This window comes from Lygodium microphyllum, chromosome 16 (genome assembly GCF_053477565.2).
Source record: "Lygodium microphyllum isolate KBCC chromosome 16, Lygodium_microphyllum_v1.1.10, whole genome shotgun sequence".
NCBI classification, from domain to species: Eukaryota; Viridiplantae; Streptophyta; class Polypodiopsida; order Schizaeales; family Lygodiaceae; genus Lygodium; species Lygodium microphyllum.
Window position 1 is genome coordinate 116,916,987 of NC_141150.1, and position 22,038 is coordinate 116,939,024.

General features: G+C 40.1%; 1 protein-coding gene across 1 annotated transcript in view; it reads left to right on the plus strand.

Moving 5' to 3' along the window:
* Nucleotides 1-20,696, plus strand: part of LOC148023283 (F-box protein FBW2-like) — a 30,707-nt gene extending 10,011 nt beyond the window's left edge. The window contains exon 2 of the mRNA XM_087696321.1: nt 19,924-20,696. Within this exon, the coding sequence (XP_087552447.1) occupies nt 19,924-20,386 (463 nt within the window). The 3' untranslated portion in view covers nt 20,387-20,696. The remainder of the gene's footprint in view (nt 1-19,923) is intronic.
* Nucleotides 20,697-22,038: the final 1,342 nt, after the last annotated feature.

Here is a 22,038-nt window from a genome sequence, read left to right on the forward strand (position 1 = left end):
CATCATGCCTCTCTTTGTCGGCGGCGTCGACAAGCAGCCGAGGAACTGCTGGCTTTGGTTTGTTCTTTGTTGGTGGACACTCCCGATGACGCATTTCTGCTATCACTAGCAACGCGTCTGGCTGATCTTATTAAAGAGTTTCAGTTGAAATCCTATCAGCAGGTCAAATTGCAACAGCTGACGGACACTCTGCAAGACAGTGCTTGTCAGACAAGTTTTTTCGAGCTCTCCATGCCTCTCCTGCTCGAGAGAATATGACGAGGCTCCAGGATGAAGAAGGTCAAATGGTTCTTGATCCGCAGATGATTGTGAATATGTGTAGAAATTATTTTCTCGACCTTCTTGGTTCTACTTCTCCGCTTTCAGGCCAAATTACTCATGCCCGTTCAGTTTTTTATGATCTGGTCCGCAATCAGGTTTCTCAGGACATGCAATCTACTCTAGAGGCAGATATTTGTGAGTCCGAGGTCATGGATGTTTTGCTACATTTGCCTAAGGATAAAAGTCCTAGTTGGGATGGTCTTACCAACGAGTTCTTTGAGTTTTTTGCCACCCAGCTCGCGAAACCTTTGATGGCTTTGTTTCAGCGGGTATGGGAAACGGGGATTATGCCTTCCTCTTGGAAAGACGGTCTTATTACACTGCTTTCAAAAGTTCCTTCGCCATCCATGTTGAAACAGTGGTGCCCAATTTCTTTGATGGGTTCTATATATAAAATCTTTTCAAAAGTTATGGCGATTCGCCTCCATAAGCATCTTCCTGCCATTGTGCATCCTCTCCAATATGGTTTTATTAAGGGCAGAAACATTTTGCACAATGTCTTAAATGCGCAACTGGCAATTGATTATGCAAGGCATTCAAATCAGGAGGTCGTACTGGTTCAATTGGACCTGGAAAAGGCTTTTGATTATCTGGAGTGGTCTTTCATTGCAGAACTTATGTCTGCTATGGGCTTTGGTGCCCGGATGTCTCGTTTGATCTATACTATTAGTGTTGTAGCATCTTCGCAGGTCATGTTGAATGGAGGAGTTACCAAGCCAATTGTCCTTGCCCGCTCTGTCAGACAGGGGTGCCCTTTGAGTCCTCTCTTCTTTGCCCTTGCGACTCATCCGGTTCTTTCGATGCTATCTCATATGGCAGCTTCTACTCAGTTGGCTGGATTGTTGCTTCCCTCTGGACAGCACTTCATTGGTCAATCCTTGGCTGATGACAGTTTTATGATTCTGCGTGCGGACAAAGATAATCTTCATAAAGCATTAGATGTTTGGGCTCTTTTTGGTCAGGCTTCTGGTCTGCGCATTAACGCCTTGAAATCGGCCATTCTCAGCTGCACGGAGTCGGATTTGCAGTCACTGGACTGGCAGGGCATGGTTGTCCCCCGTGGCTCCATTGCCAGGCATCTTGGGTACCCTTTGGGGGTTGATGTTTCCCCAAAGCAGCTATTACAGTGGATTTCACAGAAACTGGCGGCTAAGTTTCTGTATTGGAAGTCTCAAGCCTGGCCCTTCCATGTTCCCCTCAAAGTAGCCCAGACAATAATGTTGCCAATGCTTACATATTTCTTGCCATTGCTACCCTGGACTACTACGACACTGAATGATCTTACGAAGTCTATTCGTTTCATGTTATGGAAGAAGGATTCCTTGCATGCGGGTATTTCCTGGATTTCTTGGTCGCATGCATGTACCTCAAAATGCATGGGTGGAGGGGCTGCTTTGGATGCCCACACACATATGCTGGCACTCCGCTGGTCTCTTTTTCGCGCCATGTGCTCGGATTGTCATCCTTGGGTCGTCATAGCCCGTTACTTTCTTGAGGATCACGGGCTTCTGCATGGTAATACCCACATCCACAGTTCGTGATGGCATGTTCTTAATGCAGATTCTCGGTTCTCTAGTTCTTCCTCATCTCTGCTTGCTCATTTAGTGTGTTCTTGGAAACTGGTCCTCTGGAAGTCTCAGTGGCATCCAGCGGAGGATCGTTCAGCCACTAATTCGTTTCAATTGGAACTGTTGGCAGTCTCGCGGTTAATTTCGTGGGACGGTAAACATGAGCTTCGACCACAATTCAACCGTATGGCACGTTTGGGCTTAACTTCGGTCGCGGATGCTACTCTTGCCAGTCGCAATGTGTTCATGTCGTTTCATACAGCCAGGAGGATTTTCAGGATCCCTCATGGATACAGGTTTTTATGGGAACAGCTTTTGAGGGTGCTTCAGAGCAGACAACCCTTTCCTGCCCTTGCTACGGATCGTCCCTGGCAGGATTGGGACTTTGCAGGTCGGCTGCATTTAGAAAAGGCTTCAGCTAACTAGGTGTATCATCTTGTGATTAAAGATCATCAATGGCTGGTTACTAAAGCTAATATTCTATGGGGATTGCATAAATCCTCGTCATGGTGGCGGGTAACTGTGATGGAGGGCTGGTTAAATAAGACACCATTCAAATATAAGGTCTTCTTTTGGAGGGTGATGATTGGTGGTCTTCCGCTTGCTTCAGCTCTTTCAAAGCGCCGAATCTCCAATGGCAACTGTTTCTTTTGCACCACCACTGTGGAATCCGCCCGTCATCGTTTTATTTCTTGCCCCCTTGCTTAGAAAATCTGGTCATTCTTGTCAGCCATCTGGCGAGCGGTGGTTGGTTTCTCGCTTCGCCCGTTTGATTGGGTTTTCGCGCAGCCCAAATATCCCACACTGACATAGCCACATATGAAGATCTTGTTTCACTTTCTTCGATATTGAGGTTGTTGGCACAATTGGACCATTCGGAATGCTTTCCTTTTTGATTCTGCTTATAATGTTCAGCGGTATATTGCTAGGCTTAAAGGTTTCTTGTATTGGTAGATAGATCTTCTCCGGCACTTTGACATCCTCTCTCGGGAGGACTTACGCCCCTGGCACATGGCAATTTCCTCCGTGTCTTTGCCATGATTTTGTAACTATTTGGCCCTCTGGTTCTTGTAAACAGTCAGTTTGTACACATGATGGGGTAGAGCCATCGTGTATCTTGTAATCATGGAAACTTTTCGTAATTAATACAATTACCTTTTTACGAAAAAAAAGAGAGAGAGAAGGTGGTGCATATTAGAATTCAGACTAGTTTTCAGCCATTTGCTATAGGGGACAGCAGCCAGAGGACCTAGGGGATCAAGCGACAACAACTTGAGGGTGGTGACAACAATTTTGGGCCTCTTTGGCAGTAGGTAGTAGCTATAGGGGCAGATTTGACAGGTTGCAGGAAAAATTCAGCCATTTCCTAGAAGGAATCTTTGAATTTTCTCTCTCAAGCATTCTCTCACTTCCTTCAGCCCGTTTTCAAAAGATCTCAAGCTTATCTCAGCCAGATTTGATGGATAAGGGAGGATTTTTGCTGTAAACCCTATATTTTTACAGAAATTATAGTTTAACAACCACCTTGGGACCCATGCAATTAGTAGAAAGCATCATACAGTGAATTCAACACCTAAAATTCGTAGAATTATCAGGGAATTTAGATGCCAGCCCATCCATTGTAAATTTGGGGCATCATTTGGTTAGTTGGGGTCCAATTAGAGCAAGTCTTGGGTGAAAATTAAGTGGCAAATCACCCAATTTGTTTGCTCGTTGTTGGAGCATCAAGGGGCTTTTGGATTGGCGAAGGAGATTGTGGAATCTAAGCTTGTACCCAATCCGTTAGTCAATAAAGTTAAAGAAATACTGAAAGGGGCATCAATTGTGGGGCCAACAAGGTGTCCACTGTCGAGGAATTTGAAGTGTGAATTTTAATTTATGTTTATTTACTGATTGCTTTACTTAAGTGCTTGATCAAGGAATTACCACCCTATCCGATAAGGAAGGCTGGTTTCATGGTTCCATTGCTGGGATACCACTCAATCCCTTGATTTGGTGGGCCCAAGGCACCTAATTGCAAGCCAAATCTTTGTGGTAGTGCCGATTTTTGTGTTTAGCTAAGAAATTACAGCAAGATGTCTTTATACAGTGGGATGGAATCAAGCAATGATGATGCCTCTCAGTATGGACATTCACATGGCGAAGGAGGAAATGGAATGTTTGATCTTGGACAAGGCTCAGACCATGGGTAGCTAGTTGAAAATGTTGATGTTGGGCAAGATGTAGGGCCTTCAAGGCATAATGATGCTGATAACCAAGTGGAGGAATTTGATGACCAGTTGAAGAATTGGATCAAGGATGAGGACAACAACAAATCTCTTTGCCGGATTGGCAAAGGATCCGCAGCTCATCTAATTTTTAATTTTTGATTTTTGAATGCTTTTAAGAAGGACAAGAAGGGCAAGAAGAAGAAGTCATCTTCTACACCTTTGGGAGAGCAAAGTGCACTGAAGATAAACTTAGTGTAATTCATGCACTGTCTACGTGGAAACACTACTTGTTGGGGGCTGATTTTATAACGTAGACAGACGATCAAACTTTGAGATACTTTCTAATGTAGAAAAAGTTATTAGAGAAGCACATGAGATGGTCAAATTTTCTCTCTATGTTTTATTTTCAGATTATACATATTGATGATAAAAAGAATGTTGTGGCTGATGTAATGTCACGTAAGCCATATATTTTAGCCGTTAGCACGGTTTATTGCATTGAGTTGGATGCCATGAAAGAGTAGTATATTGTTGATTCAGGCTTTGCTCATGTTTATGATCAACTCTACAATGGCTAGAGACATGAGCATTTTGTGCTTAGAGATGGATTTTTGATGATGCATGGACGATTGTGTCACAAAGTAGTTAAGATCTAGAGTTACCATTGAAAGTCATGCCCCTCTGTATTTAGGACATAGAGGCATTGATGCCACAATCAAGGTAGTGGAGCATTTCTTTTATTGGCTAGCTTTGAGGCATGATGTAGAGCAATTTGTCTGGACATGCATCATATGTCAAAAGGTAAAGCATGATAGGCAAAAGATGTTAGGCTTGTTGCAGCCCTTGTATATTCTAGATAGGTCTTAGACCATTGCAATGGATTTTATTTTTGAGCTTTCTAGGGTATGGACATGGACTATCGTTTGTAAGTTTAGCAAACATACTCATTTCATTCTGGTGAGGAAGAAAAGAAAGCTTGATCATATGATATGATTATTTTTGCAGCATATCTTTAAGTATCATGGTATGCAAGAGTCAATCATCACTGATTGGGACCCTCGGATGACCAGTTTATTTTGAAAGGGGTTGTTTGAGAATACGAGTACCACACTCATTTGTAAGTTTAGCAAACATACTCATTTCATTCCGGTGAGGAAGAAAAGAAATGTTAATTATATGGGATGATTATTTTTGCAGCATATCTTTAAGTATCATGGTATACAAGAGTCGATCGCTAGTGATTGAGACCCTCAGATGACTAGTTTATTTTGGAAGGGGTTGTTTGAGAATATGGGTACTACGCTAATATTCTCATCATTCTTTCATTTGCAGATAGATGGTCAATTTGAGGAAGCAAATTCCACATTGTTAGATCTTTTGAGATGTTATGTTTTAGACTATAAGAGACAGTGGGAGCAGTATGCGCCATTGGTTGAGTTTGTTTACAACAACACGGTGCATAGTTCCATTGGCTAAGCTCCTTTTGAGGTGGTTGAGAGTGGCAAGAATATACCATCTATCTTATAGACTAAGGATAAGATCTTTGAGGTAGATGGTTTCATGGAAAACTTGGATGCAGCCTATGCAAAGATAAAATATATACTTTACTCATAGGAAAAGCAAAAGAGGGTAGTTGATCGCCATAGACGTGCTTTGCAATTTGCAGAGGGTGATTATGTATTGCTGCGTTTTGAAAAGGCAAGACTGACAAAGATGAAAGGAAAAGAGATGATGCATTCGAAGCTAAGTATGGGATACTATGGACCCTTCCAGGTGTTGGAAAATATCAATGATATGGCATATTGATTGAAATTATCTCCACATTTGCAGTTACTCAATGCGTTTCATGTCAGTTTGTTGAGGCCTTTTCGTAGTGATGTGCCAGAGGGTATATTTGCAGAATTTCAGTCTAAGGTTGAGAAACTAGATGAGATAGTGGTATCTAAGCAAATCTTGGTACATAAGGAAAGAAGTTGGAGGTAAAGTTTCCAAGAGATACTTGGTGAAGTTTCAGAACTATTCACCAAAGAATGCAAAGTGGATGGAAGGGGATAACTTCGTAGATAATCCTCAGTTGTTGTAGCTTTACCTAGATGCTTTTCTAGTAGAGCCAGACTTAAGATTAGACACAATCAAGTTTAGTAGAGTAGGGGTTTGGAGCATTGCTTGATGCTCAAGGGAGAGGTAGCACTTCCATTCCACTAGTTTTAGACAACTCTTATATGTAGTGGATCTTGGATTATTCGGCATGCATCCAAGGTATTGTGTTGATAGTATGTCTGCCATGAGGTTACTTCTCAGTGTATTAGTCACTGTGAGATGTATGCAGATGAGTATGAGTTTCACCTAGGCACTGAAACTATAGTTTTGCATCAATTTATGATTAGTTTGGCGTAAGTGTTTGCTTAAGTTTTGAGACAAAATTCTAATTAGTTTTAGCTCAGTTTTTGATCAATCTGAGAACCTTTTATGATTACTTTTGGGATCAATTTTGCATCTTTACTAATTAGTTTATGATTAGTTTGGGATCACATTTGCAGCAGTTTGTGATCAGTTTTGAGATTAGCAAGTGATCAGTGTATGATCAGATTATGCTCAGCTTTCAATGGTTTACAGTTGTTTCCATGGGCAGCAGTATGTTAGTAAATATCATTGATAGTTTCAGCCATGGTTTATGCTGAAAATATGCTTTCGTATGGTTGTGAAGTGAGAACAATTGAGAAACATGAGTTATGGATGCATCCAATGGGTTTCTAGTAAAAGTACTAGACTGTTTCTCAGTTTTATCTAATGTTTATGCTAGCTGGAAATTTTCAGCAGGTTTGGGGCATGTGGCATGGTTAGACAATAGTGGTCAATGTTATGATTGTGATGTGTTTTGGAAATTCTAGTGTAGCATGCTTTTTCTTTGGCACAATGCAGTGCAATCGAGAATGATTGCAGGGATTCAAGGGGGAGGTCTATCATGGGGATATGAAGTTTTGAGGTGCCTTAATCTTACTAATAATATTTGATTAAGTTAATAATCAAATGTACAAGGCTGTTTAGCACATGTGATGTACATGGCAATTATTTCATGGTAACAAGACAAGGATCTCGAGGATGCAGTGGGTGTCAAAGGAAAAAGTTATGACAAGTTATGCTAGCTAGGCTTTGGTGGTTAGTTGGTGTCAGTTTTGACATAGGATAGTTGTTTGGTCAATAAGTGTCAGTGGTTACATTAGGGACTAGCATTAATTAATTGATTAATGCTAGTCTAAGGGTCAATGGAGGTTAGGGACCATTCCATGCTGCAAATGGCTTAGCCACTTTAATTATAAATGGGTACACTTAATTTTGGGCAAAAAGGATTGAAATTTTTAGAATTATTTAATTCTGAAAAATAATTTAATGGCTAGATAATGTTGAAAATTTGGTTTAGAAGGTTGCCACTTGATAAAAATACCCATGCAAACTGAGAAAACGTTTTTTGGGCCCGGTTTCAGCCATTCACAGAGTTTCTAGCTTATGAGAGAGAGAGAGAGGTGTTGCAGATCAAAATTCAGACTAGTTTTCAGCCATCTGCTATAGGAAATAGTAGCTAGAGGCCCTAGGCGATAAGACACTAGCAAGAGAAGGACCATCAAGATCAAATGATAGCAACTTGAGGTTGATGACAGTAGTTTTGGGCCGCTCTAGCAGTGGGCAACTGCTATAGGGGTAGATTTGACAAGCTGCAGGCTATAGGCTGAATTCAGCCATTTCCTGTGAGGAATCTCTGTATTTTCTCTTTGGCAAGGTAACCCTCAAAATGCATTTCTCTAGCACGGAAAGGTGAAACTGTTGAAATGCTTGAAACATTAAATTGAGACATGAAACACCATGAGTGAAACAAGATTTTTAAATGAAAAAAAATTGTTTTTTCTTTCTTTTTTGAGGTTTTTGGGCACTCTACATATAGGATACACATCATTGGCTGATATGAAAGGATTCGCATGACATTAATGTATAAGTTGTAACTCATTGTTTATAAAGAAAACTCTCTCATCTGTATTATTCAACTCACTTGGGACTCGCCCAAAGGTGAAATGTTTTGGAGTGAAATACAACATTTTAGGGGTGAAACGTTTCGGGGCTGAAACTTTTTGTGGTTACCTTGCTCTTTGGGATTCTCTTACTTTCTCTAGTCTATTCTCAAAAGATCTCAGCTTATCTTAACCATTTGGAGTAGATCTTAGCTAGATTTGGTAGATAATAGGAAGATTTTTGCTATAAACCCTAAATTTTTGCAGAAATTAGTGTTTAGTAGCCACCTCGAGACTTGTACCATCGGACGGCATCATATTGAATTCAGCACTTGAAATTTGTAGAATTATGTCACAACTCTATAGAAATAGAATTTGTATACTTTTTCATTAATTTGTATATATAATGATTTATTAAATTTGTTTCCTTTACACTAATTAGATATAAAGAAAAGTGCATTGGAGCTGGCCACTGATGAGTGGTTACAGGTTATGGTGGACCCACGTGGTGGGTTAGAGAAAAGATAGTTCACACTTCCACCTATATGGTCCGATTGGGCGCCTGTGATCAAAACTCACGCATATCAGGGTTAGACTTGCAACAGAAAGGATTGATGTCTTGAAGTGTGGGCTAGATCCGCCAGAACAGACAGTTACAATCAACAAGATGGCATGATCATGAAATGCTTGTACAATGTGCATGTGTGGGTTGAAAGCTTGAAATTCACATTTCTTTGTATAGGAAAGTCACATGAAGATTCTGATACCGTTTTTGCGATGTACACGGAAAAAGCTTTCATATGACACCCATATTGGGGGGTCCCTAAATTTTAGGAGCCTTGAATTAGCCTAAAAATGCTAGTCCTAAAAAATAGGGATGTCATTCTAAAAATAGTAAATTCTGTACTCTGACTGTGCTTACTAAATTTGGTTGTTTCTATTCTTGACAGTATTCAGCCCAAAAAGAAAGGCCATAGAGAAGAGACAAGTGTCAAGACACTTGTCACACAAGTTTCCAAGAGTCCCACCACTTGTCACATCTCATGACATGTGGCTGGACACTTGTCTTGTGCTACTCCACTTTCACCTTTTGTACTAGCTCTTCCCTCTCCTATAAATAAGAGCTCGTTTTTCTTCATTCAGCATCATTTTTCTTTGCTGTAAACTCATGTACAGCACCCACAGATAGCCAGAAATTGGCCCCATTCATCCCCATTATCATCCCCCACTTCTTCATTATCAAATTCCTCCATATTCCCTCTTCTATCACTGCTGTTTTACAGGACAAGCCTGTAAATTCATTACAACACCTCCTTCTCGAGCTCTTTCTTCCATTTTAGCAACAAGAAGCAAGCCCTATCCATGTACTGTTGATCAACGATGGAGAAAGATTGATTTCCCCTCTTTCTTCTCTCATACTGTAAAGAAATCAGTTCTTATCATTGCATAATAGATAATGCATGTGTGTTTGTACATCTTTGCATGATATTGTGAGAGTGAGAATTACGTCTCCTCACTCTCAGGTTGATTGTAACTGAGCTCTTCTCTAAGGGACTTGGATTGAGCAGAAATACATTCCTTCGGGGGGAGGGGGGGGGGGGGGGGGTTTTGCCCATCTTCAACCCTCAATCTTGTCTCCATTACTTTTACATTTTCATGGTTGTAATTTTGTGAGTAATTTTCATTTTCAGCTTTAAGTGTTCATTCTCTTTTATATTAAATCTTGAAAACAAGCGAATATCATAATTGTTAAGCATACTACGTTGTTCGGGGCGTTTACAGTGGTATCGAATTAGCCTAAAAATGCTAGTCCTAAAAAATAGGGATGTCATTCTAAAAATAGTAAATTCTGTACTCTGACTGTGCTTACTAAATTTGATTGTTTCTATTCTTGATAGTATTCAGCCCAAAAAGAAAGGCCATAGAGAAGAGACAAGTGTCAAGACACTTGTCACACAAGTTTCCAAGAGTCCCACCACTTGTCACATCTCATGACATGTGGCTGGATACTTGTCTTGTGCTACTCCACTTTCCCCTTTTGTACTAGCTCTTCCCTCTCCTATAAATAAGAGCTCGTTTTTCTTCATTCAGCATCATTTTTCTTTGCTGTAAACTCATGTACAACACCCACAGATAGCCAGAAACTGGCCCCATTCATCCCCATCATCATCCCTCACTTCTTCATTATCAAATTCCTCCATATTCCCTCTTCTATCACTGCTGTTTTACAGGACAGCAAGCCTGTAAATTCATTTCAGCACTTCCTTCTCGAGCTCTTTCTTTCATTTTAGCAACAAGAAGCAAGCCCTATCCATGTATTGGTGATCAACGATGGAGAAAGGCTGATTTCCCCTCTTTCTTCTCTCATACTGTAAAGAAATCAGTCCTTATCATTGCATAATAGATAATGCATGTGTGTTTGTACATCTTTGCATGATATTGTGAGAGTGAGAATTACTTCTCCTCACTCTTAGGTTGATTGTAACTGAGCTCTTCCCTAAGGGACTTGGGTTGACCAGAAATACATTCCTTCGGAGGGGGAGGGGGGGGGGGTTGCCCATCTTCAACCCTTAATCTTGTCTCCATTACTTTTACATTTTCATGGCTGTAATTTTTTGAGTAATTTTCATTTTCAGCTTTAAGTGTTCATTCTCTTTTATATTAAATCTTGAAAACAAGCGAATATCATAATTGTTAAGCATACTACGTTGTTCGGGGCGTTTATAGTGGTATCGAATTAGCCTAAAAATGCTAGTCCTAAAAAATAGGGATGTCATTCTAAAAATAGTAAATTCTGTACTTTGACTGTGTTTACTAAATTTGGTTGTTTGTATTCTTGACAGTATTCAGCCCAAAAAGGAAGGCCATAGAGAAGAGACAAGTGTCAAGACACTTGTCACACAAGTTTCCAAGAGTCCCACCACTTGTCACATCTCATGACATGTGGCTGGACACTTGTCTTTTGCTGCTCCACTTTTCCCTTTTGTACTAGCTCTTCCCTCTTCTATAAATAAGAGCTCGTTTTTCTTCATTCACCATCATTTTTCTTTGCTGTAAACTCATGTACATCACCCACAGATAGCCAGAAATTGGCCCCATCCATCCCCATCATCATCCCCCACTTCTTCATTATCAAAATTTTCCATATTCCCTCTTCTATCATTGCTGTTTTACAGGACAGCAAGCCTGTAAATTCATTTCAGTATCTCCTTCTTGAGCTCTTTCTTCCATTTTAACAACAAGAAGCAAGCCCTATCCATGTATTGCTGATCAACGATGGAGAAAGGTTGATTTCTCCTCTTTTTTCTCTCATACTGTAAAGAAATCAGTTCTTATCATTGCATAATAGATAATGCATATGTGTTTGTACATCTTTGCATGATATTGTAAGAGTGAGAATTACTTCTCCTCACTCTCAGGCTGATTGTAACTCAGCTATTTCCTAAGGGACTTGAGTTGAGCATAAATACATTTCTTCGGGGGGGGGGGGGGGGGGTTGCCCATCTTCAACCCTCAATCTTGTCTCCATTACTTTTACATTTTCATGGCTGTAATTTTGTGAGTAATTTTTATTTTCAGCTTTAAGTGTTCATTCTCTTTTATATTAAATCTTGAAAACAAGTGAATATCATAATTGTTAAGCATACTACGTTGTTCGGGGTGTTTACAGTGGTATCAGAGCTTTGGCTCGGTCCTCACCCCAACACTGGTAGTGCTTACAATTATAAGTTTGTTTGTTTTCAGCCCTTGTATTGAGTGCTTGAGCATATTTTTCTTAGAGTCTCAATGGATCAGTCGAGTGCTATCCTTCAAGCCATTCAAAGTCTTAGAGAGGAGAATCAGTAAATTCGTGAGCAACTTCTCAAACTAGAAAAAGTTGAGAATCCCAAAGAATTCAAGGAAAGAAGCCCATCTGCTTCAAGGAGACAAAGCCATACCAATGAAAGGAGCCGATCAAGAAGTCCAACTACTTCTAAGAGGCAGTCCCATTCTACTTCAAGACAAAGAAAGAGATCGCGTTGAAGCTCATCCTCTTCTTCAAAGTCATCTGGCGCCTACTCTGATGGACCCTCTTCTAGTGACGAAGAGTCACACCCTTCTCGTGGAAGACCTCATCATCATCAAAGGCGTCGACATTCTTCACCCTCATCTCCATCTTCATCCCCATCAAGCACTTCATCATCTTCAACCTCAAGATCTGGGCATGGATGAAGGCATAAGAAGAAGAAGAAGACTAAGTCACTATCTCAACTTGAAAAGAAGATCAAGTTCAGTATGTATGATGGTTCTCGAAATCCTGATCTTTTTCTGAAGTTTATTCGTCAATTTCAAATTTTGTATGGTCGTGACAAGTATAAAGAAAAAGAAAAGATTAAGCTTGCAGCTTTACATTTGACCGACTTAGCCCATACTTGGTGGACGGGGTTGGAATATGATCATGGTGCCTCAAAATCATGGCGGTCCTTTGTTCGCATGATACAAAGCCAATTTTTTCCTGTTCATTTCAAAAGAGATGTAAAAATGGAATGGGATCGGCTTTGGCAAAGGAAAAATGAGTCACTTGGTGACTATACCAAGAGATTTTGGGAGCTACTTTTGAAGGTCCAACATTTCAAGAAGATCAGCAGTTCGGAAAAACTGAGGAAGTTTTAAGGTGGTTTGCATTTTAAACTTCGTACTGGCTTTAATCATTATCATTGTTCTAGTCTTAGGGAACTCATTGACCATGCTGAGACATGGGAAATGGAGCACAATGGCAACAAATCATTTCAAAAGAATGATAAGAAGAGAGTAGCTGATGATGAGGAGTATTCAGCCCCAAATGAAGGACAAAAACAGCGGCAAAAGCAGCCATCAAATCAAAAGAAGATGAAGTCCTATGCACCTCCTAATGCTCCTCAATTTCGCTCCAATCTATACCCACAAGAAAAGCAACTTTTCGAAGAACAAAAGCAGCACTTCATGAAAGAAGGGAAGTGCTTTAAATGTGGACAAACAGGCCACATAGTGAAGCAATGCCCAAACAAAGGACAAAGCAAGGTTTCTGACAACAAGTCTAAGTCGCCAGTGAAAATCAATGCTATCAGTGATGTAGTTGCAAACACAACTCACACTCCAGAGATGCGCAAATTATTAAAAGCTTGGGGACAGTTGCAAGGTAAGCAAACACTATTCTCGATAGATCTTGGGGCGAATGAAAATGTCATTTCCTTGCAATTAGCTTAAGAGCTTGGATTAAAGAATGAAGAGATGGATACTGCGGTAGAAGTTCGCCAAGCTTTAAATGGCGATGAAGGTGACACAATGAAGACCGTGACACCCTACATTGGCAAGCTCAAGTTTCAAATTCAAGGCTACAGTGACGGAGATACCTTCTGTATCGGAGACCTTGATGGTTGCGATGTGATTCTTGGCATGCCCTGGAATCATAGAGTAGATTCAACCATCTTCTCTCAGAAAAAGAAGGTAGAACTCACCAACAAAGGCAAGAAGTACGAGATCCAAGCTGGAGTTTCTGGAGACACCATACCTATGGTAAGCCATATGCAAGTCTCTAGAGCAATTAAGGATTGTGTTCAATGTTGTTTGCTTTATGTCACTGATGTAAAAGATAATATGAATGCTGAAAACCAAGAGCGACAGCTCTTCGAAAAGTATAAAGATTGTTTTTCGGAAGATCTTCCTTATCAGCTTCCCCTAGAAAGGCCAGAAGTCCATCATATTGATATTATTCTGGGCAGTTCTCCTCCTAATATAGCACCATACTGTGTGAGCCGTCCTCAACAAGAAGAAATCAGAAAGCAAGTCGAAGACCTACTCAATCGTGGGCTAATTAGGCCAAGTAGCTCACCATTTTGTTCACCGGTTCTTCTTGTTCAAAAGAAAGATGACACATTCAGGATGTGCATTGAATATCGAGCCCTTAACAAAATCACTGTGAAGAATCGGTTTCCTATTCTTAGAATCAACGACATTTTGGATCGTCTAGGAGGCTCAAAGGTTTTCAACCGCATTGATCTAAAGAGTGGCTATCATCAAATTAGGATAATATCACAAGATGTACACAAAACTGCTTTCCGCACTTCATATGGTCTTTATGAATTCTTGGTGGTTCCTTTCGGATTAACCAATGTACCAGCCACCTTTAATCGAATGATGGAGCGCATCTTTAGAGAGCATCGACAATATGTCGGTACTTTCTTTGATGATATTCTTGTCTTTAGCAAGAATGAAGAGGAGCATCATCAGCACTTGGAGATTGTTCTACAATTACTTCAACAAAATCAACTCTTGGTAAATGGTAAAAAGAGTGAATTTTTCATGCATAAAATAAATTACCTTGGGCATGTCATCTCTTCTGAAGGGATTCAGATGGATCCTGAAAAGATTAAGATAATCCAAGAATGGCCTTATCTTCATGATGTACATGAGGTGCGATCGTTTCTTGGCTTATGCTCTTATTACTGCCGCTTCATCAAGCATTTTACACATATGACTTCTCCACTTCATGACTTTACAAAGAAGAAGACATCTTTCCAATGGAAGGAAAAAGAGAAGGCAGCTTTCACAAGGTTGAAAACAGCTCTTACTTTTGGACCTGTTCTTATCATTTCAGATTTGGTAAGACCATTTGTGGTGGAAGCAGATGCTTGCGGTGATTGTATTGGTGCAGTGCTAAATTAAGAAGGCCATGCCGTAGCCTTTGCAAGCCGCTGTCTAAATGATGTGGAGAAAAGGTATGACATTTATGAAAAGAAGCTCTTAGCAGTGGTTCATGCTTTGAAGATATGGATACATTATCTTTTAGGCAATGAATTCCTTATTAAAACTGATCATCTGAGCTTGAAGTATTTCAAGACTCAAAAGCATTTGCAGAAGAAATATGCAAGATGGGAAAATTTCTTGTCTATGTTTCATTTTCAAATTATGTATACTCCAGGGAAACAAAATGTAGTTGCTGATGCACTTTCTAGAGTGTCTCGCATTGCAACTATTACAGTGGCTCATCATGAAGATTTTCAAACGATGAAGAATACTTATGATGAAGATACTGATTTTGCAGCAATTTGGTCAAATTTACAGCAAGGAGGTTCTCATCCAGATTATTCCATCAAAGACGGTTACCTTTTCATGAACAATCGCCTTTGTGTCACTCTTCCTGTTCGACAAAAGGTGCTTAAAGAAAGTCATGAATCCCCTTATGTAGGGCATAGAGGGAGGGCAGCCACTCTAAGTGCAATTGAGCGCTACTTTTATTGGCCAACATTACGAAGAGATACACATAAATTCATTAAGGCTTGTTTAGTATGCCAAAAATCCAAGTATAATAGGCAGAAGACTCGAGGATTGTTGCAACCTCTTCCAGTGCCCAAAGATCCATGGGAATCTATCATAATGGATTTCATCTTAGGTATTCCAAGAACACCTCAAGGTCATGATATGATTTGGGTCATAATTGATCGATTCAGCAAGCAATCACATTTTATTCCATGTCATAAAACATTGAAATCTGCACAAGCTGCAAGACTTTTCATTCAACATATCTTCAGATTACATGGTATGCCTTCTGAGATCATTTCAAATAGAGACTCCAAATTCACAAGTAACTTTTGGCGTGCTTTATTTGAGAATTTGGGAACCACTTTAAAGTTCTCCTCAACTTTTCATCCTCAAACTGACGGCTAAACAGAGATGATGAATCTCACTCTTTTGGATATGTTGAAAGCTTATGTTAGTGAACATAAGTCACAATGGGAGAAACATCTTCCATTATTGGAGTTTGCTTACAACAATACAGTGCACTCATCCACAGGGAAAGCTCCAAATGAAACAGTACAGGGTAAAGTGATTCCTCCTCCAATTATTTGCACTAAAGATAAGATTTTTGCTGCTGATGAGTTTGCTTCGGACTTAAAAATAGCAATGGATTAAGTTTGAGCCACTATCAAAGTTACCCAAGAGCGACAAAAGAAGCAAGCAGATAAACGAAGAAGACCTTTGGCTTTTGAAAAAGGTCAATATGTCTTGCTAAAGTTTGATAAAAGCAGGCTCAAACAAAGTTCCGGTCAAAATTCATCTTTTCCAAAGCTCTCCAGTAGATACTTTGGATCCTTCAAAGTGATTGAGAAAATAAATAAAGTTTCTTATCGACTTGAGCTTTTGCTCATTGGAAAATACACAATGCTTTTCATGTAAGTTTGCTAAAACCTTACGTAGGACCAGAACCAAAGGAACCCATTACTGAAGATTCCCCAGAAGTTGAAGAAATAGAGCAACTCTTGGAACCTGAACAGATTTTGTTTCACAAGGATTGAACTACGAGAAGTGGCCTTGTGACACAAAAATTCTTACTAAAATTCAAGAATCTACCCGCAACAGATGCACAGTGGGTAGATGAAAAATTCATGAAGGATTACCCAGACATTCTTCAGCCATATCAAGAAGTTTTTCAGCTGAGGACAGTTGAATAAAAGCCAGAGGGCTGTCACAACTCTATAGAAACAGAATTTGTATCCTTTTTCATTAATTTGTCTATATAATGATTTATTAAATTTGTTTCCTTTGCACTAATTAGATATAAAGAAAAGTGCATTAGAGCTGGCCACTGATGAGTGGTCACAGGTTATGGTGGACCCACGCGGTGGGTTAGAGAAAAGATAGTTCACACTTCCACCTATATGGCCCGATTGGGCGCCTGTGACCAGAACTCACGTATATCAGGGTTAGACTCGCACATAGAAATGATTGATGCCTTGAAGTGTGGGCTAGATTTGCCAGAACAGACAGTTACAATCAACAAGATGGCATGATCATGAAATGCTTGTACAATGTGCATGTGTGGGCTGAAAACTTGAAATGCACATTTCTTTGCATAGGAAAGTCACATGAAGATTCTGATACCGTTTTTGCGATGCACATGGAAAAAGCTTTCATATGACACCCATATTGGGAGGTCCCAAAATTTTAGGAGGTCCCTAAATTTTAGGAGCCTCGAATTAGCTTAAAAATGCTAGTCCTAAAAAATAGGGATGCCATTCTTAAAATAGTAAATTCTGTACTCTGACTGTGCTTTTTAAATTTGGTTGTTTCTATTCTTGACAGTTTTCAGCCCAAAAAGGAAGGCCACAGAGAAGAGACAAGTATCAAGACACTTGTCACACAAGTTTCCAAGAGTCCCACCACTTGTTACATCTCATGACATGTGGCTGGACACTTGTCTTGTGCTACTCCACTTTTCCCTTTTGTACTAGCTCTTCCCTCTCCTATAAATAAGAGCTCGTTTTTCTTCATTCAGCATCATTTTTCTTTGCTGTAAACTCATGTACAGCACCCACAGATAGCCAGAAACTGGCCCCATCCATCCCCATCATCGTCCCCCACTTCTCCATTATCAAATTCCTCCATATTCCCTCTTCTATCACTGCTGTTTTACAGGACAGCAAGCCTGTAAATTCATTTCAGCACCTCCTTTTGGAGCTCTTTCTTCCATTTTAGCAACAAGAAGCAAGCCCTATCCATGTACTGGTGATCAACGATGGAGAAAGGCTGATTTCCCCTCTTTCTTCTCTCATACTGTAAAGAAATCAGTTTTTATCATTGCATAATAGATAATGCATGTGTGTTTGTACATCTTTGCATGATATTGTGAGAGTGAGAATTACTTCTTCTCACTCTTAGGTTGATTGTAACTGAGCTCTTCCCTAAGGGACTTGGGTTGAGCAGAAATACATTCCTTTGGGAGGGGGGAGGGGGGGTTTGCCCATCTTCAACCCTCAATCTTGTCTCTATTACTTTTACATTTTCATGGCTGTAATTTTGTGAGTAATTTTCATTTTCAGCTTTAAGTGTTCATTCTCTTTTATATTAAATCTCGAAAACAAGCGAATATCATAATTGTTAAGCGTACTACGTTGTTCGGGGCGTTTACAAATTACCAGGGAATTCAGATGCTAGCCTGTCCATTGTAAATTTGGGGTAGCATTTGGTTAGTTGGGGTCTAATTAGAGCAAGTCTTGGGTGAAAATCAAGGGACATAGTGTCCAATTTGTTTGTTGATTGTTGGAGCAACAAGGGTTTTTGGATCAGCCAAGGAGATTGTGGAATCTTAGCTTGTACCCAATCCGTTAGTCATCAATAAAGTTAAAGAAATACTGAAAGGGGTGCCAATTTTGGGGTCAACAGGGTGTCCATTGGCAAAGAATTTTGAAGGTAAAGTGTGCATATCAATTTATATTTATTTATTGCTTGATTAGGGATTTACCACCCTATCTGAGAAGGAAAGCTGGTTTTAGGCAGCTTGTCTATTTATAGATGTGGAAGGATCCTCCTAAATTAGGGTTTTGCATGTGGGACACAGAAACTCTTTAGCACCGCTCCTTGTTTAATGGTACTTCTGGTAATTTGCATGATTTGGGGCTGTTTTAAATAGCTACTCAGTGGGTAATGAATTTTTAGCTCAACACCAATGAGGTATGATGGCTTTTGAAAAAGCATTGAGTCACAATGTGTGGCCTTATTAAGGCAGCTCCAAATGCGAAGTGTAAAGTCCTCAAGGCTGAGGCACAAAGGGCTGAGAATCCTGCAAGCAGGGACCGCATATACAACAAGGACAATGGCTGATGAAGATCTCCAAATGTGCAATGTGCTGTCATTGCTATGTTTGCTACAAGTAACAACAATAGCACTTGCCGCTGCAGCTAGATCCACATATGATGTCGAAAGACGTAGGACGTGTTGAGGTGGAGGATAGCTCCACATGGATGGGTGAAGAAGTTGAGCATTATTGTTCTAAGCTTGTGACAAAAGACGGAACTCAACTCAAGTGTAATGGAGGAAAAAATTACTAAAATGCACCTATGGACACAAAAAGTAAAATCAAATTACTTGCAAAGATCTGAAGGCAGTAGAAGAATCTGTGCCTCTCACAATCTGGATTGCACTTGAGCCCAAGAAACAAAATCAAAGATTGAGGACCAGGGTACTGCTATGCAAAACTTTTAACACAAAATGAATATTTGTTCTGCCAGATCGACGAGCCAAAAATATTGGGTCTCAGGTACCTTTTTGAGCAGAGCCTTCAGAGCAACTCAAAGGTGTAGGTATATCAGAAACACAAACAGTTTGGACATGTTTGAACTGAAAGAGGAAAAAACATGCTCCAATATGCAAAAGTGCGGAGGTACAAGTGCTGCACAGTAGATTAGTTCACAGAACAGCAATTTGATCAAGTCTTGGGTCCTGCATGGTAGCCACGGGTAAAAAGTGCCAAAACAGATGAGCTTGCCAATGTCAAAACACAAGGTGCAGACTTGTCACAAGGCATCAAATGCAAGTCAATGCCAAGTTCCCCTCAACTGCAACCGCTGAAGGATGGCAAGGTCAATTCTAGATCATGCCCTCCAACTGCTAAATTTTTTGCATACCGTCCATTTGCAAGACATCTACTGCTGTTGAACATTAGTCAAGATGGTTGTTTGAACTCTCAAGTAAAAATGCACTGAGTTCATTTGTTACTCCATGGTTTTTAAGTCATGTTTCTGAGTGAAAGATATACCTCTTCAGAGTTCACATTTGAATATGCATTTAATGAACTTTGAAGTAGCTTTGCATTTTTTGTCATGAATATGCTCATTGGGCTGCAGATTGTACTTGCTGTACTGTAATTGCTTGATATGTTCATGTCAACATCTCAAGGTGTAGAAGTTCATTAGCACATTTGGAATGTCTTTTGATTGCTCTAATGGATATGCTCTATAACATACTTCCGAAAGCTTTCAAGTTTCATGCGTTCTTACTTTGGGTTGCAAATGCATAATTCAGGGAGCATTCAGTCAAAGTGCTTCGAATTCAGGATAGCAGTGCAGTAACTGATGCATGTTTGAAGCAGATTGCTCCCTACATGCCTGATCTTATTCACCTGAATGTTTGTGGATGCTCGATATCAGCTGTATCACTTGAGGCCTTTGGACAACAGTGTAGATTTATTACCAGGCTTGAACTTTCTCTGAGATTCTCTTCAGAAACCAATGATGAGCTTTTTGCTATTGCAAAGCATTTTCCATGTCTGAAACACCTTGTAATAGCATCCAGGACTTTGTCAAATGACGGGTTGCAATCAATCCTTGATAATTGCATGTACTTGGAGTACCTTGATTTGTGTGGTTGTGATGAAGGGCTTGACAGATCACTCCTGAAGGAATGCCAGAGAAGGGTCAAAGTATTCCATTATCCCGTTCACAACCATGGTAACGTTAACCGATTTCAATATCCATTCGGAAACTAGATATTGTTAATGAGGATTATTGATCAGGTAAGTGCCAAAATGATTGACAGATGATTGGACAGCTCGCTTAGTCTGACATCTGATGCTACATGATCAATGTGCAATACCAGGAGGTGGTCTAAAATTTTTCATCTTTGAGGACTCTTTTCTTGATGTATATACCTGGAGACAATGTATCTAGTAAATTCGATGTACTAGAGGGCTTGTATCCATTCCAACACCTTTTGGGTGGTAAAAAGTTGTATCACTTGATTTGTGTCCTTTTCTTTCTTGTGTCTTTGGTTCTTTGTGATACCTTCCTTTGTGATACCTTCCTATTATTTACTTGGTCTTAGAGCTTCAGTAGATCTGCAATCTTTCTGTAGTCCTCTCATGTAACAAAGGTGTAGGGAGAGAAAAAATTGAAGGGTTAGTGGCAATGATTAAGACAATGTGCTTTAAAAAAAATGATATTCCTTGTGTTCTTTTCTATTGAGCCGCACAAGTCAGAAAAATATAATCTAGTGAGATAAAACTAAATCACTTATTTGAATGTGTACACTGCACCCAAAGGATCAAGAGTGATTGCCTTATTATTGTTGGCATGTTTGGACCTTTTGTTGGCTTTGAGCAATGCCCTTGTATGAAGCATTTTACGATAGGCTAAGCCTCAAGCTGAAACTTACAGCCCCAGTCTCAGGAGGGTTAGTGGAGGTGAGAGTTAAACTCCACTGGTTGTGAAGTGGGGGGTTGGGGGTAGTGGGTTTTCCTTCTCCTCTTTTGCTCTTAGGAGGGATAACCAGTGGCTCTTAGTGACTGTCTTGTATTTGGAGGACTGCTAGAAAAGAGAGAGAGAGAATGCGATCATGAAATAATCTTTGTATTAAAAGAGAAAATATACATCTGCTGTCAGGAAAACCTCAAAATTTTCACAGGGCCTTGGTGCCCTATAGCGCTGCCCTTCCTGCTCAAAACTCCCATTACCCCCTTCTTAGTCTAGAAAGGCTATTGCCAAAGGCATCATCTATGCTCCGTTCTACCACAAAACTTGGAGTCCCCTTGTACTAGGGTAAAGCGGCCGATAGTATGGCAGGTCCTGGTGGCCCTGAAATTTGTCTAAAAATGTGTGCGCCGTGAAGAAATTTATACATCAAATCGTTCAGGCCCTCTGGCATCTAGAGACTGGATTAAACCTTTGCAACCTCGATGTAAAGCATTGTGAAGATCAAAGGGAAAATTGTAATTGATAAGCATAAAAAAAACGCCGACTGAAAAAATTCAGACAAGGACCTTCAAAATGAAATGGATTGGAAGACGGAATCCGTCTCCCTACAGGGTTAACTAACCACTTCACCACCCACTATTCCTTGTATTTGGCCATCACGTGCAACAAAACAAATTATTGGCCCCCTTTCTCTACGTTGTTCCTTATAGTCCATATTCTCTTCACAGCTACCTAACGACTGCCCATACTTTCCAATAGTGATCATTCATGTTGCCCATGTAACCTAGTGAGGCCTGCTGACATTTGATTGACTGCCCATACTTTCCAATAGTGATCATTCATGTTGCCCCGTGTCGCCTAGTAAGGCCTGCTGACATTTGATTGTCCTTCAGACATTAGCTTCTCAAGGCGCCTCTACATCCTTTTTAATTAGCAGTACATTTGCCGA